General features: G+C 29.9%; 4 protein-coding genes across 48 annotated transcripts in view; 2 read left to right on the top strand and 2 right to left on the bottom strand.

The window, feature by feature from the left end:
* The window catches only part of LOC130896429 (multidrug resistance-associated protein 1), a 40,024-nt gene extending 35,551 nt beyond the window's left edge, over positions 1-4,473 (bottom strand). For 23 of the 45 annotated variants that reach the window (XM_057804516.1, XM_057804524.1, XM_057804535.1 and 20 more), the window contains exons 1-4: positions 2,493-2,787; positions 2,060-2,238; positions 669-974; positions 261-527 (exon numbers count right to left, since the gene is read on the bottom strand). In XM_057804516.1, coding sequence (XP_057660499.1) covers positions 261-527; positions 669-974; positions 2,060-2,188 — 702 coding nt within the window. In that variant the 5' untranslated portion in view covers positions 2,189-2,238; positions 2,493-2,787. Of the gene's footprint in view, positions 1-260; positions 528-668; positions 975-2,059; positions 2,274-2,492; positions 2,874-4,144 lie in introns of those variants that run through there. The other 22 variants (XM_057804514.1, XM_057804528.1, XM_057804548.1 and 19 more) reach the window with 9 other exon arrangements.
* On the top strand, positions 2,995-10,618 carry LOC130896433 (PIH1 domain-containing protein 1-like). Its single transcript, XM_057804563.1, has 5 exons — positions 2,995-3,212; positions 3,267-3,348; positions 8,809-9,398; positions 10,316-10,459; positions 10,522-10,618. The coding sequence occupies exons 1-5, from the start codon at positions 3,141-3,143 to the stop codon at positions 10,555-10,557; spliced, it is 924 nt and encodes a 307-aa protein (XP_057660546.1). The 5' UTR covers positions 2,995-3,140; the 3' UTR covers positions 10,558-10,618.
* Positions 10,619-11,359: 741 nt separating this feature from the next.
* Positions 11,360-16,356, bottom strand: LOC130896402 (sphingosine-1-phosphate phosphatase 1-like). The gene is made up of 4 exons (XM_057804456.1): positions 15,910-16,356; positions 15,594-15,844; positions 15,361-15,533; positions 11,360-14,539 (listed from the first exon to the last, which is right to left on the bottom strand). The coding sequence occupies exons 1-4, from the start codon at positions 16,154-16,156 to the stop codon at positions 14,122-14,124; spliced, it is 1,089 nt and encodes a 362-aa protein (XP_057660439.1). The 5' UTR covers positions 16,157-16,356; the 3' UTR covers positions 11,360-14,121.
* Positions 16,357-16,585: 229 nt separating this feature from the next.
* On the top strand, positions 16,586-19,177 carry LOC130896235 (uncharacterized). The gene is made up of 4 exons (XM_057804183.1): positions 16,586-16,770; positions 16,838-17,087; positions 17,645-18,194; positions 18,905-19,177. The coding sequence occupies exons 1-4, from the start codon at positions 16,664-16,666 to the stop codon at positions 19,144-19,146; spliced, it is 1,149 nt and encodes a 382-aa protein (XP_057660166.1). The 5' UTR covers positions 16,586-16,663; the 3' UTR covers positions 19,147-19,177.
* The last annotated feature ends 357 nt before the right edge of the window (positions 19,178-19,534 follow it).

Below are 19,534 nucleotides of genomic sequence, written 5' to 3'. Positions count from 1 at the left end.
GGTTTTTCTCAAGCTTCCAGACTATTTATTTCCCAGTTTCATCCTTTGTTTTCAAATCATAATAATCCTGTTTCCTTTTTTCACTCTACCCCTATGAAATAGTACTTCGTCTGCTGATAATTCAATTTGGGTCATTTCTATATTATAATAGCTCTTAAACAACTATCTGGCCACACCATTACTGGTATCTCATTTACTTGGAGGTTAATTTTACAGTTGGATTTATTTTCCAAAGTACCTAAAAAAAATATTAAGCTTACCTGAGACTGAGGATACTTCCTTTCTAATGGTGGACTATCGGCGAAACAATTTAATAGGAACATCAAAACTACCAAAGGATAATAGATTAAGTAGCTAACATAGAAGTAATGTTGGTCTGATGGTATATCATCGTTTATGCCTCTTCTGATTTCAGTTCTGAATTGAGGTATTCCAAATATCGAAAGGAAAAACCAGAAAAAGAACAACAATCCAGACGTTTGTAAACCATATTTTCTGTTATATATTATAAAGACTCCTGAGAGAAACTGAAAATTAAATATATAATTTAGAACAATTTATATAATAGTATATATAATATACAATTAAAAACAGAAAAAAAAATGTAAAAGTGTTGTTAAAAGTAATTGGATATCAGTCTTAACCTGAAAACTTTGAAATGTACTTACGAAGGTGAATATTTTTAATAAAGGGGAGTATATGTCGACATCGTTTACAAAACTATCATTAGCAGTTGCTGTTTTATAAGATGTGACTATATCACTAACTGTTAAAACTATTAAAGTCGCAGTAACGCCTATTTTTAATAAATTCAACCAGTTCCATGGTATATTCCTTCTTTTACTGTTGTATATATAGAATATTTCTAGTCCTGCAAACGCCCACAGAAATAGACATGGGATCCAAACTAATATAGTTTTTTCGAAACATGGTGTGAATTCGGGATCTTTTGTGTTCCATGTTAAATTTTGATCCTGAAAGTTTATAAAACATAATAAAACGAAAATTCTTCAAACTTAGGGATTCAAACAAATTGATTGAAAACAAAAAAAGGTAGTTTTAAATTATATGTTAATTTTTCGTAGGTTGATAGTTAAAAATGATAAAATTCTTAAAATTTTAACATATTAGTCACCTGAAATCTTGTCTATTTTTTTAAATATACTGCTTATTGGCATGAAACAATTATATAGTATAATTACATTAAGTTGAAATATATTTATTTCAATGAAAACATAAATTACCACTAGTTTGTACCTAGTGGGATAATTCATTAAATAAAAACTAAATAAATGTATGAAAAGTGAAGTGAAAAAGTATGTGTGAATTTAACTTAATGTGTTTAAATTCAATCTGTTAAATAATGTACTCAAGAAGCTTTTCCTGAGTTGTTTGTACTACAAAACAATGGCATCCATTTTGTTTCAAAATATCTCTTATTTGTGTAAAGTGAAGATCCAGCAAAACAGTTAAGTTTATTATAATTTTTTCTGATTTCTTAGACCTTTTGATATGTTTATGCTTCTAAATGTTCATGACTTTAGGTCTCTTCTGATTTCAAATCAGTCTTTTATAATTTTTTAAAGACAGATGAAAATTTGATGTTTTTCGACTTCTTTTAGTCTTGATCAAAATATATCGAGATGTTCTATTCAAATTCACACTGCTAGATTTGAAATTCCCAAGAAAAATAAACTACTCTTATTAATAATATCAAGTTTACCAATCATAGTTTCCTCCAAAATCTAATAATTAAGCCTTAATGTCTAACACTCAATTTTCAAGTGAAAACTTTGATATGACAAATTGATTTAGATAACAAAATTTAGTGAGACTATTTACTTATAATATATTGAAATTATAGTATTATTTTAATAAATTATCAGTTATTTAGTTTCTCAAAGAAACATAAGTAGAGTAGGTAAAGTGTTGTATACCCATGGTAATTCACAATTATTTTTTGTCATGATAATTTTCAAGTTTTTTATTTTCAACTTTCCCATCAATTACATCTGAACAGGTTTAGGACTGGAAAATTCATTATAATAAACAAACTTACCCAAAAACGAGAGCCACAAAATCTATTCAAATTTGCAAATGGTTCTTCTTCTGGTACTTGGCTATTGTTAAACGTTTGAGTATTGTTGCTTATTTCTTCCGTAAAATTGGCTGTTGTAACTTCAACCATCTTACGCAATTAAGTACCAGGGTTTAATAATGAGGATATAGGAACTCCAACTACAACAATGGGCTTTTTAAATTTTAGAAGCCCACTTTTTAATATTATTTTGTTACTACTATTACTATAATAGTTTCAAGTCAAATTTTAGTAATTTCTCATAAATACCCACTTCTCTTTGTAATATTTCTTAATATTATAATTCTTATATAAATAGTTCTTATTGATTCAAGTGACATTGTTTGTTATGTATAACCTTCAAATTGAAAGTTGATTCAAGTATTAAACTTATCAAAAATTCAATTAAACTCACCGTTGATTTAAAGTTTTATAGAAGATTTTGGTGAAAACTGTTTATAGTTGATCTGAAATTACAGTTTAGCTAATCTGAATGAATTCGCAATAAACCGTGTTAATATAAGGAATGAGAACACGAAAATAACTGTAGCGAAACTATTTTCATTTCAGTAAAGTGCTATAACTGTAAAAATTGTAAAATAATTCAATTCATGCTTTAGGCATAACCACTGTCTAAAGACAACTGCCACTACCGACGGTTATGCTCGGTGAACTGAAAATAATGCAATGAATAGCAAATAATCAAATAGTATTTCAATGTTGCCAAGACACTTCACGGTCTGATCCTCTTTCAAGTAGATAACAAGAGTAGGTAGTGAGATAGGATTTTAGTATTACATAATATGTATATATATGCATATTATATAACAATAATATATTTATATATTATAATATGACAGAATATTAATATAATTTGTGTAATATATAATTTTATAAAATAAAAAAGAAGAAAAATATGGCTGATGACCACATAAGTAACATAAATCTTTATGTCAATGTCAATTAGTTTTGATAATTATAAAAATTTCCATGTGAACAGAAGTAAACAAAAAAGATACAAACGATTTAAACTTCAAGATATTCTAGTGTTTTATATTTAAATATGTCGCGTAATTCAAAAGCTGTGTTTTTGGATGTCGACTCCAGTATAGTGGAAAAAAATCTCTTAATACGGGTATGTTAATTAAACTGTGACTAAGTAAATTTTTGCTAACATTTTTTTTATCAGAAAGGTAATGAAGAAGAGGAAGATATAAATAAATTTTTCGAGAAACAAAATTATCCTTCCAAGTTAATTAAACCATCACCAGGTAAGTTTAACCAGTATTTATTAACGGTAATGTATTTGAAAGAATAGAAATTTTAAATTACATAAACAAATTATAGTAGATGTAGGAGTTTATAAAAACAAGAATCATTATTTTATATTTTTTTAATAAGAAATCTAAGCGAAATCATAAATGTGGGTTTTAGCTATCCAGAGCCATTATTTTTTTAAAACCAACTCAATATGAAATTATTTTAACTTTTGCTCACTTGAATTTGATAAATTCTTTTAATATATTTGGCCTTCAACAATTACGTTATCAAAGTGATAATAATAAATAAATTATTATTTTGTTTCAATTTAAATCTTTGTTTTGCTCTTTTAAGAGTAGTATAAATAAACATTTATATAAATAATAATTTTAACTTGTCTACTCTCTCAACCTTTTTTTGAGATAATTTCTTGATGGTTTCAATTAACAAGCAAATTTTAATGTCATGTTAATATTCTGACTGGTCGCGTTGTTGACAGATTTTCTATAAAATGGATAGAAATGTCTCATTGGTTGTTTTATGAGATTTAATTTACTTCAATTAAGTAATGTAAAATGAAATATGAACTATTTCTTGTTTATAACTATTTTAATTTAAAAAAAATCCATTTTTCAAACACTGTTATCTCTATGCCTTAATGTGAAAAATAAAAACAAAATAACATCGGCGAAGGTTATGTGTTTCAAGGTTATGTATTTTCCTTTTGGAAATTTTGCATTATCAAATTCAGATCTTAACAAAATTTGTTATGGAATATCGTATTCATAGTTTTAATCATATACATACCTGTTTGATAGTGAAAATCAAGGTTTACTATTTTAAAGGTCAACAATATTATAATCAACACTCTACAAACACATTCACTTTATCATCACATGGTGCAATATGAAATAATATTTTTTTTAATAATTATCCACTCAATATACAGAAAAAACTTACTGCTGGATATAATATCTATCCACTGAATGAATAAACCAACTAACTGGTTTCCAGTTGTAGCGATAGTATAGCAAACAGTGGTGGTACGTCGATAAATTTTCTTATGACATGCTACTAAAAATATCAAATAATCTTGAACAAGTTTTCACAATAATATAATAAATAGAGGATCTACAAATATGAATTCACATTTTAACAACGTTGCCGGATTTAAAAAATAGTATATTTATTGAGGAAGTATAAAATAATGAGGTTATGTTGACATTCAATATTAATTCTAGTTGTATTTAAAAAAAACAATAAGTGAATTGAATCTATTGTCGAAATACGTATTTTATAAACATATTTAGTTACTTGTAATACTTTTAATTTGTTTTTTCTCGAATTATAAGTTTATAAATTTTGTTTTTTTTTTATTTTTTTTTTTTCAGTAATAATTATACAAAATTAAATAACGCAATGAAATTTTAATTTGGTTGGAGTATTGTGTATTTGTTATAAATACTAAACTTGTATAGAGGAGAAATTTGAATTAGTTAGATTTAAAATATCAGTATCTGTTGTTGCTTAGTGCATTTGATGGCATTTTTGGTGTATATAGGCCCATCAACAAGCAACGAAAAAAGTTTTTTAAGTTTCAAAAAAATGTTTTTAGTCTAATAAATACGATAATTGCTTACATTGTCAAAACAACAACATACCTGCTATTCTCAGTAAATCAACTGCACTTATAAAACTTTACAAACAACAAACTTTGACAGAATTAAATTTCTTCTTTTTTATCTTTTTTCGTCTTACCTAAACATCGAACTTTCAATAAATAAATTATTTACCTAAACTTAAAACATAATATAGGTTTGTTCCAACCTGCTAAACTGGACCACAGAACATAACCTAAGAATAAAAGCGAATTTAGTTGTTATTCAACATGGCGAATTTTCGAGGCCAGTGCCCTCGATGGTATTTGCGCGGTTAAAATTTCAAAATCAACACAGTTATGATTTTGCAGTATTCTGAATTCACGATAAAAAATATCTTAGAACAGGGACACGTTTATTTACAAAATAATATTTACATACAAAGTGAAAAGTGTAAAACTGCAATTATTCATTATAATACTCAACATTAATTTATTAAATATTATCCCACTCTTTTCTAACTCACTGTATACATGATAATGCGGAAATTTGATGCTTATTTACTATTTTTTTAATATCACTACCTTTTTTTAAAATAATTGGTCACTGTACGTAACTATTAGGAAGTAATAGTTCTTTTCTTTTAAATTTCTGTACTTATATTATCCCAATATACTTTTTCCACTATATCATCAAGAATATCTATTATTTAAATTATTCTTGAAGACCAACAATTATGTCCATTAATATTTATCTAAGTCGCCTTTTCAACAGTCGCTACTGTAAGCAAGTACTCGAGTGATAAACAATGTGAGTGGGGGGGGGACGTTGATTTTATTACAGATTCAAATGTTTGTTTAGCAAACAATTTATCGACAATTATATGCTTTGTGGTATTGTGCCCTAGATTAATTCGACTAGAATTTCATTCATAATTGTTTCATTATTAGATATCGATTTGATACGCTTTTTTTATTGAGGACGCGCCTGGTATACATTTTTTTTTCTAACTGTAACATGATTCTTAATTTTATGATGCTGCAACTGCCGCACGTTATTTATTTCGGTCTAAATACCTGGCCGTATATATAGTTTATATTTTTTCCGTATGCTGTTAAAAAAAATGCCACGTTCTCTTCTGTCAACACTACACTACATCAAAACGTGTCGTACTTTTAGCGGTTATTTTTTGTTCACGTCTCGTACATTTCTTAAAATTTACACTATTATTGTTTTTTTATCAGTAATAGTTTGGTTGACTTGAAAAAAAAACGTAATTAGTAAAACGTTTTTGCATTATTTATATTTATAAAAAACATGATTTTATAAAAAAAATTAATAACCAAAAATGGCGGTCGATGTTTTAGTGTTGCAAACACTGGAATTTGTTATGTGGGTTTGGTGAAACATTATATATAACTGCTTTCCCAAAAAGTAAATTTAACGGTTTTCTTAAAATTATTGATATATGTAAGATTTCGAAAATCCCGTTACCACAACGTTCAATGTTGAATCTAACGTCCTACATGAACCATTTTTATAATTTGCAGTCTACCCAGGCAAATAGTAAGAACCAATCAAATTTGTTTTCAATAGTAACGTGTTTTGTTTACTTCTTTGGGATATATATGAGGTTATTTTTTTTTCAATACTTCATCTATAATCTTATTAATTACTGCATTTATTTTAAAATAGACAACACAAATACAAATTTAAAATAAGTATAAATATAAATTTAGGGTTGCGTTAATTATAAGTATATATATTGATAAATACATTATCTACGAACATCGAACAATAGTTGACGAGTTTTACAGCGGACGGCACATAAAACATTAAGTATAAGCTTCTATTCTAATTAATGGGATTTAACATTTTTCGGGATCGTTTTGAAACGATGTAAAATCTGGTCCTAAGCACGAAAACAGTTATAGCATTTCCTAAATAGTTACGTTTCGATCCCAAAATCGTCAGTTGGAATAAACCTTTTAATTTACATTATAAAAATGAGTATTATCACTGATCTTCAAATACTGATCACGTGATAACGCCACGTTGCCGTATGTATAATATCTTAGTTGTCTGAATTAAGCTTCTCTTTTAATATTCTCTAATCTGAATAATTAAACAGAATAATCTTTATAACTTAATAGGTACATTATTTATTGCAGCATCAACATTTAATGCATATGATCAGATTTAGACAAGTAGAAAAATCTAGTTCTTTTAATGAGACACCGCTGCAATTCTAACGTTTATAACTTAGAAGAAATGATGCCATGGTCATTCGAAATTTAAATGTCATTGTAAATAAAAAATCTTTTGTAAAAACAATATATTATTATCTCTCGAATATTCACTATTAAATCACATTTATCTATTCTGTCGCTCTTAAAATAAATTTGAAGTATTAAAAAAATAATTCGGGAAAAAAAATAAGAATTTTTAATTGTATAGAACGATAGTGCTCAAGGTTATTATCTATTGGTAGGAAATCATTCCACCAAAATCATGGTTTTTGTAAATAATCTCGTCATCTACTAACATGTCGTTGGGAAAAAGAAAAAGCAAATAAACGTTGAATTTCAAGTGACACGACGATAGATCCGTCGAGCGTGCAAGTCGAAACGTCAAAATCACGTGATGAAGAAAAACCTTCTTGGTGAAACTATATTTCTGGTGTGTAGATATTTAAAGCAATGGGCACATTGCTAGTGGACGCTCTATTCTACAAAATGGCGTCGATTTGACAACATTCCTTCGCTGATTCTACGCTAATCATACCAATGTTTTTTGCCTCAACCCAACTAAAGCAAAACCAATATTTTAACTTTTGATTCTTTGAGATTATGAATAAAAACATATCACTCCGTTGCTGGCGCTTAAATTTTAATGTTTTTATGTAACAATAATGTTGCTGGCTAATTTCATTTTTAGTTTGTTAGATTCTATAGGTATATCACTTTATTATTTGAACTATACATCTAAAGATTAATAAAAAGTTCAAAAGAACCCAATTATCATATAAGTTTCATTGTGACAGTGAAATCTGGGAAAAAAATTATTTTTGGTGGAATATACTGGGCTATATTATTATTCATCTAATGATTAACTACCATATATTCGATTTTAATTTCTTTAATAATTCTCAAAGAGGATTTTCTTATAAATAACATTCATATGTCCTTGACAACTTCTAACTGATCATCATTTTAGTTTGCTGTAAATATTTCTTTAAACGATCAAGTAATTTAAAGAATGCATCGTTGTTGTTTGTGTACTTTAACGAAATTTAAATAATTCACAAAAACCATTTATATTCGTTTTAAATAAATAATGTAATAATTAAATGTTGTTAACTATTACAATTATTGTTTGTGTTGAATTGAAATAATAGAAATTCAAAAGTTTAAGTGTCATTTTCTACTCCTTTCTTTCAAGAAATTAATAGCGCCCTCTCTTGCGAGCGGCGTCAGTCTCTACTGTCATGTAGTCTGACGAATCAGGATTCCCAACTTTGGGGGAAAAATGAGGGATGGGAAGTTTTTAGGGGTGATCATGCACAACATTTCAAACATCCGCAAAGATCTTGGAATTATTTAGGGTGATTTTGAAAAAAAATCAGATTCTGCAGAAAAAATTTTATCATTTGATAATTTATAAATGAAGAATTTCAAACAATGATGTTATTGAATTAAGTTGTTAACACTGTCACGAATGTAAACAAACTGACTTGCATTTGCTAGCGTCGTATTTAGTTGAATTGTGTTGTATTTCGAAGGTACAATAATCGAAATTGGATTATACAGTGTTATACAATTAATTAGATCTCTAAAGCTTCGAAATAAGTTTTATATTTATAATTTTTTCCAGGTTTTTGCATAAAAACACGAGAACAAAATGACAATAACAAAGTATTCATCAACATATGTCAAACTGAGTCTATTCCACCACCAAAGGAAATCACATCAGCCGAATTGCAAGAAATACTGGAATCGGACGAACCCGGCGAATATAAAGTACCCATGAGCATCGGCGAATTGAGAACTGAGAAAGATAAAAAAGGCGAACAAGCCAAAGTATGCGACATAGCCATCCATCCGCATTTTTTCAAAAAAATCATGGAAATACAGACATTCAAAAATTTCTTTCTCGCCATTGTTTTCCACGGTTTACAAGACAAATATAACCTTGAATGTGTAGAAGAGAAAATAATATTGAAAAATAGAAAAGTCTTCGGTACTCTTCAGACTCATAGAATACAAGATAGAGAGATAAGGGAAAAAATGAATGAAACCAACACGTTACCAATACTGAAGAATTTTGGTGATCAGAACGTGAAGAAACCCCTCATAGAAACCATTTCTAGCGTTGAAAATACAATTAAAGTACCGGAATACAGATTATACAAGAAAAAAGATGGAAGAAACTGTCTACATGGTGAATTCAAACTACCAGATGTAGTAAGTAATTTTAAAGATAAAAAAAGTCAAAATTTTTTAACAAAATATCTGTAGCTTCAGCATCTCAAAGCTTTATAATGAGTGGTTGGTGGTTATTAACACCGAAAGTCATTACATCAATCACAGGAGCGGTCATAAGACGTAAGAGAGTGGACTATGTTGTTAATTTAGTTGAATATTCCCCCCCTTGGTCCTAATACCAGCTCCAATCGTTTTTTCATGCATCGAATAAGTTTTTTTCCTTGTACTATCCCATTCTTCAGTGAGCGCCGTTTTGAGGTCCAATTTCCTGTAGGATTTCCACCGATGAAACTAAGCGTAGGGTACGACGTGATCCCCTAAATACCCGCCCAAACCATCCAAGGACCTCCTCCAAAAGCCACGTTTTCTTTTATGCAACACTGCGCGAATCTTTCTCCAGGTCCTTTGTTCTCTTCTCCGAAGAGAACGGAGCCCCATTGTTCGTCAGTCCATTTAACGTGTTCTTCGACTGCTTGGTGGGCTGGAATTAATTTGGGCTCACTGTCAGTTGCTCTAGGTCTTCTTCTGATTGACTAGGCACTCGCAGCCACTCCTCGCGGTTATCGGATTTCTTGTTGGACTTAAACACTAGCACCGAGGACCAAATATGGACTCTACGGTGGATTCGTTCAATTTAACCATCGACTTGCGAATCTTGATGATACAGTGTATTTTTCTTCGACATATAAGTCCATTTTTCTGACTAATCGACAAGTTATGAAATTTTCCAATTAGTTTTTTGAAAGTTGGTAGTTCATAAACGTCGTACGGATTTGTTAATGGCAGCGCCATCTGTGCGTCAGTCATACGACTTATTGAATGATATATTTGACTATGATTAATTTTGAGGCAAACTTTGATATTTTTTTCTCGATTAAAACATTTTTTTATCCTAGATTTCGGCAAAAGAATTAACCCTGGATATTGGTGAGGACAGAATTCTTTTAGAATCCAAAAGTAGAGGATATTTACTCGATATATTTATACCGTACTATATAAAACAAAAAAATTGTTCTTCCTCATTCAATAAATCTACTAAAGTAAGTTTGTACGTATTTTTTTTGTGTGAACATTTTTTTTTCAATGTCAAATGATTTTTTAGGTGTTGACCGTTATGATGCCGTTAGTCGGTGGATAAACAAAAAGTTACTTTGAAATTGAATTATGATTAAGTTGAAATAAATAAAAAATTTAAAATCCTGTTTTGCTCATTTAACCTCAGATTAATCTGGAAAAAGCTCAAATTCAATAGATCGCGCTCCCTGTAATATTATAATCCATTTTATCTCTAATACATTTGAAGCCACAGTACACCTCGACCCTAAACTAACCTAACCTCAACAATAAACTGTCATAGTTGTCAAATAACTTTTGGAGTGAAATTTGGGGTTATTTTGGATCTAAATTCCTTCCTCCGTCGTTTTTTTTCTGCGTTCCACTGATTTTGCGGTATTTGAGCCGGACCTTGTCTAGCAAATTGTCACACTTGAACTCATCGCCAGCTGCAGATTCCAGCTAGCACCGGGACGCTACTGTGGATGTAGTTGTACGGTTGTACGACATCCTGGTTGCACTCAACTCGTCGATGGGCGTAAAACAAGGTTTCTTGACCTTAACAGGTTTTACCCGGACCACTGGGTGGAGGTCGAAGTTACCTTAGAAGCCGTTAGGCACCGTCGATTTCTTCAGAGCTTCGACATCGATAGGAACCGATGCTTTGGAGGTAGTTCCTTTTATCTCAGCGCCCTCGGGGGACGAGAAGGATTTGTCATTGATCCTGTTCTTGCTGGGCCCTTGGAATTTCGGCATGTCAAGGTCTAACGGTTCCTTGAAGGGACAATTATAAGTAAAAGTAAAAAAACTTTCTTTTAAGACATGGAGGCTTACATAAGTGATGTTTTTTTTGGAAATAAGGGAAGGGAAATTAAAAAGACAATATATTTCTAATAGTAATGATGTATATTTTTTATTTCTAAATATAAAAACAGCAACACAGAATCCTATTATATAAAAAGGCCTTCTATTTATTGTGCTATTGTAAATTTCAAAAATTTAAACACGCGACATATGTTTTAGCTAGTTTTGAATATTTTTTTTTAAATTACAAATGCACATTGTTATAAATACTTAACGTGTTAATTTTTATCCAGATGAAAATCTCATAAGTAACATATCGATATATTTTCAAAACGTACTTGAGCATGTTTATCCTTAAAACTAGTTATTGAAGAAACTCAACAATATGGATAATCTCGATTCCATTATAAATATATCACAAATTCGGAAACTACATATTCTAATTCATTATTGATATGTTAGATAGAATTAGAATTTTTTCTACAAATATTTGAAGACTATAAATCAACTAGAGTGACTTGATGGTGCTAATCGAAGTATTTTTTATAAGCAGTAACTTTTTAAAAAGTTCAAAAATGTGAAACAGAGTTTCCAAAAAGAACAATCGACTGATTATAGGTACTACGTCATCAGCGCCGATCTATTGGCAGAACGACCGGTCGTTTCCCAAACTTTTTTGTGCCATGCCCCTACAAAACCCTTCTCGTGTCCCCCTATGTAACGTATACATTATTATTTGACATTATAAAACTGAATTGTTTAAGAAATTATTAACGAAATACGGCGAAGAAAAGAAATTTTTCTCTGACTTAGTTGGCGTCGGTTGCCTGACCAAAGACTGATCTTGGCAGGGGGGTTAACTTGGCGACGCCAAAAACCCAGATACTTAAAAATACGTCATTTTGGTGCAGTAATAGAGTAATCCTAACAAAAACTACAACTAACACGACGCGATTGGATGGTAACACAAAACAAGCTTGTCGGACGAAACTCGATCGGCGCTGGTGACGTAAGCAAGCGATTAGCGCGTCGCAAAAAGAAAGTAAAAATATTCCATTTTATTTCCTATTATGGGCGGTAGAAACGTGCGGTAAATTGTAAAATTTATGTTGCGGCGTAAATATAAATCCGACGTCGTGTTTTCAAACCCATCAGGGTTTTCCTAGAGAATTTTTTTTCTATAAAGATGTAAAAATGTTGATATACCTTTTTTTTGTAACTTTTATCGGTATTTTAATACATAATATGTAATAAATGCTTCATTGTACTAAAAACAAATTGGTATAACCAAAAATTTTAATTATTAAAGCAGATTGTACTTGGAGATCACAATAATGTTATTTCAAGAGAATTTATGTAATTTTTTGGCAAAAAGTGATGTAATATTAATAATAAGGGGTCGAAAAATAAAAAGATACGACATAAAATCTTAAAAAAGTTCACAATACATCTCAAAATACAGTTAGACCAGGGTAGAAGCCTTTAAAAATAATAAAAAGTGAAAAAAATAATTTTAAGGCGATCTGAGGTCGGAAAGGGGAAGGGGGTGAGTTTTTACGGGTAAAAAACGGATTTCCGGCAAAACTACGAGTCTTTGGAAAAAAAGTCGAGTAGCAAAGTTGTAAGTAATAAAAAGATGTACAACTTTTGTATTTACACTTTTAGCACATAACCTCAAAATTGATGTGAAAAAATCAAAAAACCGAGTTCTTGGTTTTTTATTTTCGTATTTTACAAAAAACGTTATTTTTTTCACAAAATTTGATGAGAACTTACCTTTTCATGTCCAATATACACTGTAATTCATTTATTTTTCAACTTTATTTTGACTTGATATCAGAAAAGTACCCTAATTTTAAAACGAAAATTCTCCCATCAAAATATCAGCTTTTTTTATATAATCGGTGAGTTTTTTGTTCTTTGAAATCTCTATTTTCTCTTGGTGTAGAAAAAGATCACCATCACTATAGTAAATTTTTCAGAAAAGACAAAAAAAACGAAATTAAACTAGTTTACGAAAATTTCCTTTTACCATTAAGTACAATTTTTGTATACTCGGAAAGTTTTAGACTCTAATTACTTGTGATTATCAAAATAACTTGAGTTTTTCGTGTAATTATAATGTGAAATTGTACAAAAAAAATTTGGATGCGATTTTTTTTCGTTTTTTTTTGCCTTTTGCGAGGAAATTCACCAAGGCGATGGTAAAGGTTTTTCACACCATCAGAAAGTACACAAAAATCTTACCGACTTTTTTAAAAAAGCTGATATTTTGACGTGGAATTTTAGTTTGGAGAATTTCTTCGATAAATAACGTTAAAAAATAAATAATTCAAAATAGATGAATTAACAGTGTATTCCGGACATACAAAGGTAAGTTTTCATCAAATTTCTTGAAAAAATAATGTTTTTTTGTAAAAGATAAAATTAAAAAACCAAAAAATTGTTTTTTTTTTCATTTTTTCACATAAGTTTTGAGGTTATGTGAAGTATGAAAGCAAAAGTTTTAAATCTTTTTATTACCTACAACTTTGCTATTTGCATTTCTTTCATAAGACGCCTAGTTTTTCAGGAAATTGATATAAACTGTATTTTACCCCTTCCCTATCCCGATTTTAAATCACCGGTTAATTATTTTTCCTTTCATTTTTATAATATTCCCCTCCTTTTTCAATCCGTTTCCACCATACTATTATTTTTTTTGTTTCAATAATTATCGACCCTGGTCAGAGTACAACTTTGAGTATTATCATATCAACTTGTTTTATTATGATCTATAACCCTGATAATAAACGGAGATATTTCTTGACTAGATAAACTTCAACTCACAAAATTTCCAAAATTATCAAATTTCCGTAAAAAACGTCGGTCGTTCAATTCTCAAAAATCTAAATAATTGCGGAAACAAATAAACCGTATTGAAACCAATCATGAAACAAAATACGTACTTTGAGCTGAGCTCAACGAATGTTTTATGCTTATTCTGTAATGTATTTTCGGATTTTTTCAGATTGTCGACATCCTCTTTCAAAATAGCACACAATAAATTGTAAGTATATTTAGTACATATTTTTTTCGTTAGCAAAACGCTTGCGAACCCGATTATAGTCCTAAGGACTAAGCAACCGAACATGGTATATGAAGGCCACATGATGATATAAGGCGCTGACAACTCCGAAGGCGTCATTACGCCCGTATGGTAGTTTAACCAGGAACCTATTTGGATTCCGACGCAAACCGATAGAATCATTGTTGTGTCTCCCCTGTAAAATATGAATTTATTACTATTAAGCAAATACCTCATTAAAAAAATGAAATCACAATTTAAGCTAATAGTCCAGGCGCTGTAGCCAAAAACTTTGATTTTTGGTACACAAAAAAAACTCCAAAAATTGGTAAATCGTTAATAAGGTGGAGGGGGTTGAAAATTTCGATATAATAGTATTTAGAGCGTGAAAATTCTAATGAAAACGGTATCTACATGTTTTTTAAAAAATATGTCCATTTTGGAAATACATGGCCCTGAAGTGTTGTTTTTCAGTAATGATTTGAGAGTTCTGACGCGCATGCTCAAGTTAATTGGGCTGTAACTATGTGGATTCGTACTGAATACACTGTTTACACCACCACTATTCAGTATGAATATCACTAATGGTTCCAGAAATTTCAACTTATATGTGGATTCATGATTTGATTAGACTGAAATCTGATTCTCATAATAATTGTTATAAAGTTGATTTGCTGGTTATATTTATTTCATATTTGTGAATTCACTTCTTGATTCTGAAAACAGTTTTGACAGTTCAAATTATTTCTTTAAATTAATGGGTGCGTTCGATTATAATACTCGATGCAATATTCCGGTGTAGTATCGAGTGATTACAAGATTAAAGTCGATGGTTACAATGACAGCTGTCAAAAGTGGCTAAAATAAAATTTGACATTTCGATCTGTTGGGATCTTTATCAAAATAAAAATTCATCCTAATATATTATTAAGTGGCATAGAAAAAACCTCAAAACCTGGAACAATCTCAACCCATTTTAGGGTTAACTGATAAAATGTTTATGATAAAACTACTCACCTAGTTGGTGTCCATTTTCCACTATTAGGGTAGTAGACAATTGATAAAATAGACGATCCTAAAAGTAGAACAGGAGATGTTGGACTAGTAAGTAGATAATTGTCTAATAGATCTACTAGTGGAACCATCGGGAACATTATCAATACTGCTAATGCTAAACCCACTATGACATCCTGAAATAAAAGGTGAAAAACTAAAATTCCACCGACAAAAATTCCCAATACAGTACTAACCAAAACTGTATGCATTCCAAGATATAGTCGACTAATGCTTATTAGAGTACACCATAAAACTGCAATGCAAATACCTAAAGGAACATTATAGTGGTACCTTCCCATTGTATATAACAATACTGAAAATGGTATTGAAACGCCTACCATAGCATGCGTTGAGGGCATACCATACTCCATGGCCCATTTGTTTTGTAGTCTTACGACCGGAGGGCCTGGTCTTGGCCATTGGACTATATCTTTGATACCCTGACCTTATAAATATATAAAAGTGTCTGAAAAACTGGCTAACGAACTTTATAAATGAAATTTTTTTTACCTATATACATAACAATTGTCCAGACAAGTACAACTCTTCTTCCAACGGCACCATCAATATTCCAAAACCAAAAAGGTATGAATGCGGAATAAAATGTTTCATCTCCTAATGCAGTTCCAAAAATAAATAAATAATACCAGAATTTATTTTCTATTATATATTGTTTATCTCTTTCATTATGTTTTGTATTTACTCCGAAATATTCTTGAACTTTAGCTACTAATTCAGGTCTTTTAAGAGAATTCATTATACTAATAAACTTTTACTGTAACCGAATACAATTTCAACTTTTTTCGATGTTTCACTTTTCAAACACTTAAAATTTTTGTGTTTTAAAACAATATTGTACCGCATATAACCGCATTGCAGTTTTTCAACGGTAGTAAGGGAGATTTTCACATTTAGTTACATTGTGACTTTTATCAGCCAAGATGAAACTAGAGGTGTGAGTTTCAAAAGGAACCGTACTTTTCGACATTTAATATACTTGCTTTAGATTAAATTTAATCTTAAAAAAATACGTAGAAGGTATAAAAATATTATATAAGTTCAAGGGTGAATATTGAAATTAAATAAACGAATAATTATTACTAAATGTGGTTATATCTCTCCATAGATGTAGCAATATTGGTAAACAAGTAAAAAAGAAGACCAAATTACTTCGACATTTGCTTTTATGAACATAACCTTACTTAATAAACGTGTGTCAATGAATTATCTTTGCCATTGAAGTTCAAAAGAGACATTCTACAAAATGAATAGTCAGGGTGATTTCAAGTTATTCGAAAATTCAATTAAATATTTACATAATATTTCCACGTTATCTCCAATGAATGTACCCGCATTAAAGTCATCATTAAGGTAAGTATATTAAAAATTTTTATTCCTAATAATAGTCGTATTAAATACATCCTTTAAACATTTATAGTTTAAAAAGAACATTAATGAGTCTCAGGAAAAACATACATATACCTACATATGCAACTAGGCCAAATATGCATTGTCAGAGGTGCTTTTTAAATTTTCATGATGGTCCTGCAACCTATGAAATTAAATCTAAACCAACACAGTATAAATTTGCACAAAAAATGCTGGCCAAACAAAAGAAAGGGCTACCTCTCACAAAGTATCAAAAAAAGTATTTGGAAAAATATAATAAGTTTTCTGGAAATACTTTAGTAAGTATCAATGTTTTTTTCCATGATGTGAATTAAAAGTGATAAATAAAAAACAATGAGGAACAATTACTATATAGACCAGTTGGATAAACGTTTATTTTTTATTATTATTACTACATATTATAAAACAAAGTCATTTACCATACCCCTGTTTTCCACATAAACTTAAAACCTACTGAACGATTTCTCATGTATGATTCATATCAAGATTTTGTTGAAAAATATATTATTGTTGAAGGTGTATGAAAAAGGATATTCCACTTTTATAGACCTACAATAGTCTGCTATGTTTTAACACGTTGACTGCCAACTATGAAACAACTCATAATTTACTCCTTCAAGGAGATTTTTGCTACATAATTTAACTAAGCAAAGGCTACATTGTCAGGGGGAAGGTGTTGTATACCAAATTGAGGTTAACCTTTGTCATGAATCCCCAAGGCTGAGGACTGATTTTTTTTATAATATGTATTGATGAACCAAATATCCCCAAAGTTATACTGAAACTGTTATGTAATTGATCTGTGGATATTGACTTAATGAAGTTTTTGTTTCAGGTCACAACTTGCCATTTTTGTAAAAAAGCAACTTGTACGAAATTACCGATTCCAAAAACTAAAAAGAAACCTAAAGTAATTGCTAGTAAAAATAAGAACAAAAAGAAAAAAGATAAACTGTGTGGCTTGAATGAGAATGTGGTTATAACAAATAGGAATAAAAAGGAAAATAATAAAACGTTATTAGGAAAAAAATTATTTTCAAACACTAAAAATTCGTTACAAGAAACCACATGTGATAATTCATTAATTATAATTTCGAATTCTTCGACAAATAATTCAATAGGGAATGATAAGATACAAAAATTGCCTACTAAAAGGCGTTTAGAAGTAATTGATTTAGATTCTGATGATTCCATTCAAGAAGTACCACAAAAAAAGAAATTTAAAATTAAAAAGAAACAAGAAATTGTTATCCAAACACCAAAACCTTTGAAAAAAACTCCAAAGGATAAAAAGAAAATGGAAAAAAATCATATGAAATTGAATAAATTAATGAATACATCAACAGAAAATGACAAATCTTCAGGATTGTTGCAATTATTAGAAGGTTAGTATACTGTAGAATATAAATTTGACTGACTGATTTTAGCTATTGTTCAACATTTCATGTTCATTTTTCCCAAATATGTGGTGTATATATATCCAAAGGATCTATTGTGTTCCCCTTTCTTGCTGTGATACTGAAGAACCTGATGTTTACAGCTGATCTATTAATCCCACTCTTAGAAATCTGTCAGATATTTCAATTCCCTTCACTCTGGTGTGTCCAGGAATCCATTGCAGGGTAGTTTTTTCTTGCTTAGCTCATTTAATTTGTCCAGGCATTCCCAAACTAGTTACTGTCGAACTTTCCAGTACTATGTGGAGAGGTGGAAGATTTACAATCACCTCTAGTGCAGCTGTTTGCCATGATTTCATAGCCCTAGCTGCACATATGCAAACCAGTGTTTGTATTTTTGAGATATTGTTCATCAGTTCTAGTACTCCAAACCACTGCACCATATATGATGATTCATCTCACGTTTGCTATGTACATCCACAGTAGGATATTTGGGTTACAACCCCAATTCCTCCCCGCAAAGGATCTGTTTATATAATATCCTCTTCTATTTGTTTGGGCCAGTGTTTTCATATAACTGGTCAAGATTTTCCTGTATAGAGAGGAATCTGGACTTATGTTTTAGGTTTTATGATAGTTTCTTCCTAGAAAAGCTTCCACCAAGAGGTGTTGATATTACATTTTTTTCTTAATTTCAGTGTCTAAAGATAATCCTACAGAAGTAATTTCCTTAGATTCTGATGATTCAGTCCAAGAAGTATCAATAAAAACAAAAACGGACGACAAAAAGTACCAGAAACAGCTCCATACATCAACTCCTGTCACCAAAAATAACAAGAAAAAGAAGAAAAATAAAAATAAGAAGTTGAGTAAATTAATTTCAAATTCTGGGAAAAAGAATAAATCTTCTAATTTGTTTCAGTTTTTGCAAAGTTTGTAATACAATGTTGGAATAAAATTAATTTTTCTTATGAATGTTTTTCATAAAACTCTTACAATTGGTAATAAAGTAAAAATTCTTTACACTAAATAACGATATTTATAGGGATGCTGTTCATGATAAAAAACTTGATACATAACATTTTATGATCACTTTGTGGTTATGTTCACGTATCACTTGGGCTCGAAATAACAGAATGCCGGTCGAAGATAGCCTTTCATTTTTTGATAATCTTGCAATTTTCTCTAATAAAGACAAAAATGAAAAAATAATATAGATTTTTACGGAAATTACTATTGATATTGATGCTAATTTGATATAATAAATATCGATACATCGATATTTTTTTTCATTTCCGACATTACTAATATCACTTTGCGGTTATGTT

Source organism: Diorhabda carinulata, chromosome 7, assembly GCF_026250575.1.
Source record: "Diorhabda carinulata isolate Delta chromosome 7, icDioCari1.1, whole genome shotgun sequence".
In the NCBI taxonomy this organism is placed as follows: domain Eukaryota; kingdom Metazoa; phylum Arthropoda; class Insecta; order Coleoptera; family Chrysomelidae; genus Diorhabda; species Diorhabda carinulata.
The sequence above is the reverse complement of the archived record's forward strand: the minus strand, read 5'-3'. Positions and strand labels throughout refer to the sequence as shown.